This window comes from Podarcis liolepis (genome assembly GCF_965112155.1).
Source record: "Podarcis liolepis genome assembly, chromosome: 13".
Lineage (NCBI taxonomy): Eukaryota > Metazoa > Chordata > Lepidosauria > Squamata > Lacertidae > Podarcis > Podarcis liolepis.
In genome coordinates, this window is record NC_139573.1 from 8,059,989 (window position 1) to 8,070,532 (window position 10,544).

At 41.1% G+C, this 10,544-nt stretch overlaps 1 protein-coding gene across 1 annotated transcript; it reads left to right on the forward strand.

The window, feature by feature from the left end:
* Positions 1–2,307: 2,307 nt before the first annotated feature.
* LOC310692466 (vomeronasal type-2 receptor 26-like) lies at positions 2,308–9,908 on the forward strand (the record flags this gene model as incomplete). The annotated part of the gene is made up of 6 exons (XM_083473408.1): positions 2,308–2,486; positions 3,487–3,778; positions 4,280–5,143; positions 6,970–7,167; positions 8,281–8,407; positions 9,004–9,908. The coding sequence occupies 6 exons, from the start codon at positions 2,308–2,310 to the stop codon at positions 9,906–9,908; spliced, it is 2,565 nt and encodes an 854-aa protein (XP_083329534.1).
* Positions 9,909–10,544: the final 636 nt, after the last annotated feature.

Here is a 10,544-nt window from a genome sequence, read left to right on the forward strand (position 1 = left end):
CAGTTATCTCAATTTAGAGAGCTGCCATGGGCAAAGGGAAGTTTTTATCAGGCTACAGATTCACTTCCTCTCACTGTGTCTCTTGCACAGTAATAAACAGCTGTGTCCTCAAGTTTCAGGCTGTTCATTTGCAGATATACCATGTTTACAGAGTTGTCCTTGGAGATGGTGAAGCGCCCTCTCACTGAGCCAGCATAATATTTTGAGTCTCCATTACAATCCCTTGCAATCCATTCCAGTCCCTTCCCTGGAGCCTGTCGTACCCAATCCATGCAGTAGCTGATGAGGGTGAATCCAGAGGTTCGACAGGAGAGGAGGAGAGACTCTCTGGGCCTTTTGACATCTCCTCCAGACTCAACAAGCTGGATGTCTGCTTGGACACCTGAAAAGAAAGAATGTTTGTAAGAGTTCTGCTTAATATAATTCTGTGAATGGTACTCTCCCCTAAATTTGAAAAAATACCTTTGAAGGCTGCTAAAGTGAACACAAATGGAAACCAAAGCATCATTTCTTTCCTTATCTGTGGGTGGGGGAGGTTAAGTGGAAACGTGTTTGGCAAACAGGGTATGCCTTCTAATGTGGCTGGTGCAGGGAGATGTGACCACTGATATAAAGAGGAAACAGCCTTCAAATTTACATACAGCTCAGCATAAAGGGGCAAAACAGCCCTTGAGTAACCATTATCTCTTCATGCAAACACACTCCACTTAAGATTTGGGAGGTGGCAAACAGTTGGTCACCATATCTATGGATAAGAACCAGGATGGGAATTATGAACACAAAATATGGGCCAGGGAGAAAATCAAAGTGTAAATAAATTATAGCTGCTCAGCCATGGAATAAATGATTATGGAATCTGCTCCCTTTAACTTATGGATAGCCAGTAGAAGCAATTTAAGTTTTCACATCCTTCCTTGAGAAGGGCTATCCCTACAAGTAGGCAGAGTTAGGCAGCTGTAGGGGGAAAGGGATCAGCAGCAGAGTTTGGGAGACTGGAGGTTCCCTGCACCCCTTGAGCTCACCCCATCCCCTCACAGGTGGTAGGAGATGCTGTCCTTTGGCCCGTGTTGATTGAATTGCCAATCTGGTTGATTTCTGAGCATGGAATGGAGGGAGGCCATTTTGAATTTTAAACAATAAACAATGAGTAAACAATAAATCTGAACCCCGAAAGCTTGCCTAATGCAAACTTCTCAACATAGCATTTTAAATGCAATGCATACAAACATTGCATTTTATGCTTATTAAACTTTTTCTTTAACACAGTTACCTTAGCACATATGGAATATGTGTGCATCAACGTGCTTCTCTAAACCACCTTGTCACAGTATTCTGCATCAGCTGCAGCTTCTGGACCAATCCCAAGGGAAGTCCCACATACACCACATTCTAGCGTTGCCATATTTCATGAAATGGGGGGAATCGCCCCCTAAGCTTTTTGGAAGACCACCTTAAACCCATGGAGCTTTTGTTTGGAAATTTGCCCCTAAAAGTGAAAGAGTGTCCAAACTACCTCGGGCTGGGCTGGGAAGAATCCGGAAGGCTTGAATTGTTATCTGTGCTGGATTCAAAGCTATGGTGGAGGCTTAGGACTTGGGTAGAAACCTAATGAGGTAGCCAGAGCCCTTCCATTTAATGCTCATCCTGTATATACTTGTAAATACAAAATGATATATCACATCAATCCCCCATCCTCTGCTGACTTTCATTGTAAGGTAGCCAAACCAAACATAGGTGCTGGCACATGAAATCTCTTATGTGAAATTTGAGTGCACATAACAATATGATCAATAAATTCCTTATGTTATACTGAAGGGAAAGCAAAAATAGGCCTGAGGTATAGCTGCCAGCTGCAGCCTGAAAAAAGGAGTACTGGGGAAATAGAGAACTCATGTTTCATAAGCTAAAGGTTCCCTCTCATTTGTTCCTATGTCTTAGCTCTCCTGTTATTTTTCATTGAGATCATTGTGAACCCATCTTCTATCTGTTTTCCCATGAGGGAGTAAAAGAGTGGAAAAACATGTTTACTGGTGCCATACAGAGACCAGACTTTGCACAAGTAATTACTCCTGCAATTACCTCAAATAATTGGTTCTCCATGACACCTTCAAGCAGTTTTCCCCACCCAATCTGAATGTGGTTATATACTGTACCTTGAATTTGTGCTAATCATCTGATCAAATCTGTGCAGAGTTGTTCCCCTCAAGGCTTGTTAACTGACATGTTAAAGAAATGTTATAAGGAAGTTGATGACCATCTGGAGAGATGGCTGCATTGGTGGTGGCATTGCTACTTTTGTTATCACACATGGTGTGCAAGGCAAATACTATTACATGTCCTAGAAGTGATGCCCTCCCAGTGCCTCATGAGTGGTATCAACCCGAAGGTCTCATCATTGGTGGGATTACGTCTCAGATCCTTTTTCTTTCCTACAAAGTGTCCTTCCAGGTTCACCCTTCTGAGGAACAAGGCTTTGATGTTCCAATGTAAGAGACCCCTCCCTGCCTCCTGGTGTCTTGTGAGCTTGGAAACCTATGGATTTTAGTACAGGAATTAAAATTCCGAAAGAGCATGAATGGTGTTCTTGTTTATGGCTGACTCCCATCATAAGAACTTGTGGAGATCATGTTCCTGATCACAACTAGAGCAGTTACACAACTAAAGCAGATACTCCAGTATCCTGTATCCATAACAGCCAAACAGATGCCTGAGATGATAAACTGTGAATGTTTAAATAAAATGAAGGCTATGGTGGACTCTCCTTCATTAGAGGTTTCAACCCAATGTTGGGTGGCCATCTGTTAGGGCATCTTTAGTTGAGATTCCTGCATTGCAGGGGGTTGGAGTAGATGTCCCTTGGTGCCCCTTCCAAGTACAATTCTGTGAGTTTGTGAAATACAATGAGATGGGAGAAATTAGTAGGAAGCTAAAAATGTTCAAAACGTGGTCTCTGTGAACACTGATGAAAAGGCAAACATGTATAATGAGATTTTTTAGAAAAAGCAAATTAAGGAATGCTTAGGTTTGAAACAGTGTTAGATGTGGATAAAATGAGAATAAAGAAAAGTTTCCAAAACAAGCAATGCTGTTAAAAAGAAGTGGGTATTATAGTATGTTCTCTAGTTGATTAGCAGAGTGCTTTTGGTTTAATCTTCTAACTGGGAAATCAACTCAGCATGGTAAGAGACAGTTGTTAAGGACTATGCAGGCTGTTAGCTTATACTAACATAAATTTTACCAGAGTGGAACATACAAAGTAAAAATATAAATTTAGAGAGAAACTGGATGGAAAACATGTCAAACTGAAATGGATTTGCAGTTTACTGCTTTCTCCATCTCCTTCCCTTGTTTGCAGCCACTGTGATAGTTTTTCTTCCTTAATATAATGATGGCCAAAGCTCATTGCATTTATGCTAGTTCTATGATAAAATATTTCACACTCACCATAGAATTTAGTTGTGAAAGAACTTATGATTTTCTTTGCAGAATGGTGACAAAGTTCTATCAGCATGTCCTGGCCTTGGTGTTTGCTATAAAAACAATAAATGAGAATCCCAGGGTCTTGCCCAATGCCACAATTGGATTCCACATCTACGACAGTTACTACATTGAGAGGATGGCCTATCGCACCATTCTGGACCTGCTCTTCAAATCACATACATTTCTCCCCAACTATGCATGTGGCATGCAGAAAAACCTAATAGCCATTATTGGGGGCCTTGCCTCTGATATCTCCTTTCATATGGCTGACATCTTAAGTCTCTACAAGATCCCACAGGTAAGATCCTTGCACAATGAACTGGGTCCTTCACAAAATCAAGCATGCAACTCCATATTTTATTGATATTCGTGGAGAGATTGTGTAGCTGACACAGATGGAGAAATATGACTGTGTAGAAAATAAAATTATAATGTTTGAAAAACTGAATAAAACTGGCTTCATACAGTTGGGCGACACAGTATGTGGAAGATGGCATTCTCCCACACATCCACCCCCCATAGGCCTTTTCTGAGTGCCCCCCTGCACTGCATTCTTCAATATAGATGCTATAAATGAGCAGGAAATTCCCTGGGAGTGTCTGGCAGATTAATTTTCCATCTATGTTTCCCAGGCATCATACTCCCAAATTTGAAGCAGAGGATTGAACAAACACATTTCAACCAGAGCTGGAAATATAGATTGGTATTTTACTTCCCCAAATCTTGATTCCATAAAAAAGGAGCTCACAGAATGGTTTGGCTTAAAACATCTCTAAAGTAGCTGTGCATTCCCTTTTAGCTCACGTATGGTTCATTTGCTCCAGAGCAAAGTGTCACAACACAGGCTCGCTCCTTTTATAGCATGGTTGCAAATGAGACCCACCAATATGCAGGGATCATCTGGTTACTGCAGCATTTCAGATGGACCTGGATTGGGCTTCTTGCTGTGGATGATGAAAGCGGAGACCATTTCTTGCAGATCCTGGAGCCATTGCTTTCTCAAAATGGAATATGCACAGCTTTTTCAGAAAGAATCCCAAACCAAGGCAATTTCCACGGGTTTGAAGATCTTAATGATCAGGCCCAAAATATTTACAAGCCTTTCATGGATATGAAAGCGAGAACATTTATTATATATGGGGAAACAATGACTGTAATGTGGCTGATCACTTTAATTGTTGTAGTTGCTCCTGAATATAAGGAAAACACTTCAGTTGGAAAGGTGTGGATCATGACAGCCCAGATTGATTTTTCCGTAACTGGTCTCATAAGGGGTTGGGATTTTGAAATATTTGAAGGCGCAATTTCCTTTGCAATTCACTCCGAAGAACCTTTAGGGTTCCAGACATATCTTCAGAATGTAAGGCTTCATTGTTCACAAGGAAATGGTTTCCTCAAGGACTTCTGGGAGCAAGCATTCAACTGTTCATTTCCAAATCCTGAAGCAGCAGCAAAAGTTGATAGAACATGTACTGGAGAGGAGAAGCTGGAGAGACTTCCAGGGGCTGTTTTTGAAATGCGCATGACTGGCCACAGCTATAGTATCTACAATGCTGTCTATTCTGTGGCTTATGCTTTGCATGCCTTGTACTCATCTAGATTCAATAAGAGAGAAAAGATGAGGGGTAAGAGAATTAAACTTCAAGATCTCCAACCTTGGCAGGTAATGTCTCCATTATGGAATTTGCTTTATTTTTTATATTTTTATATATTTATATCTATCTATCTATCTATCTATCTATCTATCTATCTATCTATCTATCTATCTATCTATCATCTATCTATCTATCTATCTATCTATCTATCTATCTACGGTATCTATCTATCATCTATCTATCTTTCTATCTATCTATCTATCTATCTATCATCTATCTATCTCTCTATCTATCTCTCTATCTATCTATCATCTATCATCTATCATCTATCATCTATCATCTATCATCTATCATCTATCATCTATCATCTGTCATCTGTCATCTATCTATCTATCTATCTATCTATCATCTATCTACCACCTATCTATATCTATCTATCATTTATCAAATCTCCTGGCCTGCAGGCATGAAAATTTTTGTCTCTACCAAACGTTCAAACATAAAATAAAGCAATCCAGAACGAAAGGTTATTGGAAAAAGTCAAATATAAAATATACATTAAAAGCATCACATTAACAGGAAGGTAGAATAATACCTTAAAGATTTCAGAAGAAAACAGTACAAAGGAGGTCAAGTGCAGAGTGCACACTGAAAGCAGCAAAGCTAATAAAAGAATAACATATTAACATAAGCATAGAACATGTATGTTGCTGTTGCTGCCAATCTTTGCAATGGTGGTTCATGTTAGGCAGCAGTTGTGGAAGCTCAGGCTCAATGACCTAGCACTGCACTCAGGCACTGCCCTATGAAAACTACTCTATTCTGAACTTAAAAATGGAAAGCGTAATGCTGGTGGTCAACAAAAGAGGTTTGAAGACTCTCTCAAAGCAATTCTTTAAAATATGTAGTATAAACACCGACAACCGGGAAAAACTGGCCTGTGAGTGCTCCAATTGGAGAACAGCCGTTACCAAAGGTTTCATGGGCTTTGAAGATGCTCAAACTCTGGACGAAAGGGAGAAATGTGCTAAGAGGGAGGCACGCTTGGCAAATCCACATCATGACCATTTCCCATCCAGAAACCAATATCCCTACTGTGGTAGGGCGTGTGGATCTAGAATAGGCCTCTACTTTACTTATGGACTCATTGTTAAAACCGTCTTTATGGAAGTCAATCTTACTCAGCGAAGAGTGATCACCAAAGAAGAACAAACACTAAGAGACAGCCAAGATGGTCTTAGGCATCTTCAGCCACCGCGCCTTTTGCAGGCACAGTCCCACATTTACAGAAGCCGCCCCGGTTTCTGATTTGATCCCAGAATGTCCAGCTTTTCCTTAGGATGTCCCTATTTTCACTGGAGAAATGTTGGAGGTATGCTTTTGTAGCTGGAGTCAGTTAGGGTGCTGCCATACAGGGCCAGATGGGAAAAGGTCTGCAAAGACAAGCAGCAGGTCTTCCAGGACTCAAAGCCAAAATGGTTTTAGTTTAGCTCTGATTGTTTTGATGCTGTTCTTTGCTGATGTCTCCTGTTTGTTTTGCTGCATCACTTTTGTTTTACGACAAATTGTAAAGTTGTTTTTCTTTTCAGCTTAAGGATATCATAGAAGGGAGTGTCACAGTTAAATACTGAAGAGTACAAATAACAGTAGGTAGTACTCATTGACAAAGTCTGTGGTTTCTGTTTTCCACTTAGATATTTGATGGGGCAGAGAGAGAGATAGGAGAAAGAGAATCTATACATTTTCAGTACTCTACACCTGCAAATTTATTGCATCTTCATAAAAAAATTGGACAGTCTACACTAAATTTATTATTATTATTATTATTATTATTATTATTATTATTATTATTATTATTATAATTTACTTTTTAAACTTTTTCTCTGTTAACTAGCTCCACCCATTTCTTCAAGACATTTCATTTAACAACTCAGCTGGAGAACTGGTAACTTTTAATGACAAGAGGGAAATGGGAGCTGGATTTGACATCATGAACATGGTCATGTTCCCCAACAACTCTTTTGTTCAAGTGAAGGTTGGAAGGGTGGATCCCAAAGAAGGACACAAATTCCTCATCAGTGATGATAGGATCGTATGGCATAGGCGGTTTAACCAGGTGTGGATTCCAGGGCATTCTCATGGGCTATTTCATTATTAGGGCAGATTATCTGAGGGTCAGAAACCTACCTTACACAGCAAATTGCCATGGGCAATTAGGCACTGTTTATGTCAGATTAAAAAAACAACAACAAAATGTCCGTTTGAGGTGCTGAATATCCCTGTTATTCCCATCAATTGAAAGCAGTTGTATGTTTACTGTAGAGTGCTAAATATTGTTTAGGCTTTAATAAATTTTGACCAGTTATCATTTCTTCATGGTCCAAACCTGGACTATACATCACCCGTTGGCCAATACGTTTCTATGATGCACTGAGTAGAAATAGTCATCCTTTTTAGCTGGTCTTCAACTTCTCATCAGTCAAGCAATTGAATGCACACATATTGTTTTAATTTAAATGGGGGACCCCCTTAAACCATAGGAATGAAGAAATGCTAGAATTTTGTTTAATTGGGGTGTGGATGAAAGTAAGAGCAAACCTGTTCACGTGACAAAAGGTGTTAACGGGTTATTAGAAAGGAATCCTTTGACCTGGAGAGTGAGATGTTACCAAGGTGATGTGGTGTTTGTTTGAGGGGACAGGAATGGGAGTTTTCAAGCAAGGATATCTGGGAAGATGAAGAGGAAGAAGAGTGGAGATCCATGTTTGGGGGAGGCTGGGTGCAAGTCTTGCTGCTGAGATGCCTTGGATTTCAAAGCTGCACTGCTGTGGGATGCAAGTCCCTCTCGAAATGACCATGCTGTAAGATGTGGACTCCCTGCATGCAGAGTGGAGGTGTGAATAAGTGAATAAGCCATATTTCTTAAAGCAACGGCAGTTTCTGCCATATCTTCAGTTCTCCAAAGGAACACAGACCCTGGGTGAGTGTTTGGGACCCCATGGGCTCTTGCCACTGCTCAGCACAGACAGGAGAAGGCACCCGACTTTTGTAAGAATACTGTTTGGCATGCTCAGTGAAAGACTGGCAGATGGTTGCCTGCACTGTGCTCTTTGTTCTTCAATGTCAAATCATTGTATTTCAATTTACAGTTAGCTGGTTTTTAAATTATCATTTCTGCTCCCCCTCATTCTTTTTCTATGGATAGGTGCTTCCCCTTTCTGTGTGTACTCATTCTTGCCATGCTGGCAATCAGAAAAAAGCGAAGGAAGGGGAAAAATTCTGTTGCTTTGATTGTGGTCCATGCCCGGAAGGGAAGATTTCCGATCAAGAGGGTAAGTGACATGATGCACAATGTATTCCAGCTTTGAGTGTTAAAGTGAAAACTTCAATTGGTCCAAGATGCAGAAGCCAGATTAGGGGCTGGGGTTTTCGTTTTGACCTTGTATGTCAGGGACTGGGTGGATGAGGAAGAGCAGTGGGTACCACCTGCCCAAGAGCCCCCCATGGAAGGCATAGAAGAAGAGGAAGAAGACCCTGGCTCCTGGTGGTGGGGCACTGAGGAGCAGTCTGGGGAAGGGACAAGCTGGGAGGTCCTAAAATTTGTGAGGTTTAAGCGATCAAGGGGGGGGGTGTAAGAGGAAGGAGCCCCTTCTAGGACAGAGCTAAGAAAAATGGAGGGTGATTCGATTGTAAAGTGATGCACACTGGAAATAATATTATATTTCATTTATATGCCCATGTGGTATTCTTAATGTTTTATACCTCCCTGGGATCTTTGGATAAAAGGCACACACACCGAGGGGGAGGGGTTTTTTGATTTTTTGATTTGAGCGATATGAGCTAGCCCTAAGCTGAAAGACAGTTGTGGCCATTGGCTCCAATTGATACATGCCTTTTCAGTAAACGGTAACTCCTCTTTTTTCCCCAGATATGGATGACTGTTTCAAATGCCCAGAAAAACAATATCCAGGCAAGGAAAAAGATAAATGCATTCCCAAGTCAATAAGTTTTCTGTCCTATGAAGAGCCTTTAGGGATCAGTTTAACTTTGGTTACTCTTTCTTTCTCCTTAATTACAGCTATGGTGATTGGAATTTTTATTAAGTACAAAGATACCCCCATAGTCAAAGCCAACAACCGGGACCTCACCTACATTCTCCTTCTTTCCCTCCTGCTCTGCTTCCTCTGCTCTTTTCCGTTCATTGGGCAGCCTCAGAAGACGTCCTGCCTTTTCCGACAATCCTCTTTTGGAATCATCTTTTCAGTGGCTGTCTCTTGTGTCTTGGCCAAAACCATCACTGTGGTTTTGGCTTTCATGGCCACCAAGCCAGGCTCCAACATGAGGAAGTGGGTGGGGAAAAGGGTGACCAACTCCACTGTGGTTTCCTCCTTCCTCATTCAAGCTGCCATTTGTGCCACGTGGCTCGCAAGGTCTCCTCCATTTCCAGATTTGGACATGCATTCACTGCCAGAAGAAATTGTAGCAGAATGCAATGAAGGCTCTGTGCTCATGTTCTATCTTGTCTTGGGCTACCTTGGACTTCTGGCTACCATCAGCTTCATTGTGGCTTTCCTGGCAAGGAAGCTGCCGGACACATTCAATGAAGCCAAGTTCATCACTTTCAGCATGTTGATGTTCTGCAGTGTTTGGTTGTCCTTTGTTCCAACATACTTGAGCACCAAAGGGAAATACATGGTGGCTGTGGAGATCTTCTCCATCTTGGCCTCCACTGCTGGCTTACTTGGCTGCATCTTTTCCCCCAAATGTTACATTATTCTGCTGAGGCCTGAGCTGAACAGCAGGGAGCAGCTAATAAGGAGAAGAAGCAGATAACTCTAACTAGATCTTATTATATCACTTGGATTAGAAACAGAGGGCACAGTCCAGAAACTGGGTTGGAATGCTATCTATGCCAATCCAATCTATTCTGCTCACCTCAAAAAAAGGAGGGGATATGAGGCGGTATTGTGCATCAATGTAGAACAGATAATAAAACCAGCCATTCTATGCAGTGGTACCTTGGTTTACAAACATAATCCATTTTGGAGGTCCGGTTGTAAACTGAAATAGTTTGTAACCCAAGGCGCGCTTTCACCAATGGGCGCTCCCCCCCAAAAATTACTTGTATTAATAATAAAAAAGGTTTTATTTCTAAAAAAGGGACACACACTTCTGGGTTTTACATGGTTATAATCCAAAACAGTTGTAATCCAAAGCAGTTGCAAACCAAGGTCCCACTGTAACTTCTCCCCCGCCCCCAAGTACTTTTATGTATTTAACTTTTATAATTTAGAACAATGCTCCATTGTAGCTACATCATCAGATGATGAGATCATATAATGGAATTCCTGTATTTGAAATTTCTGTTTTGCTTTTCTACTGTTTTGTCATTTAATGGTAGACAACAGAATTCAGGGTGAAATTAAGTTACCCACCAAAGGGACAGGTAGCTGTTGAGATGGTGATCAT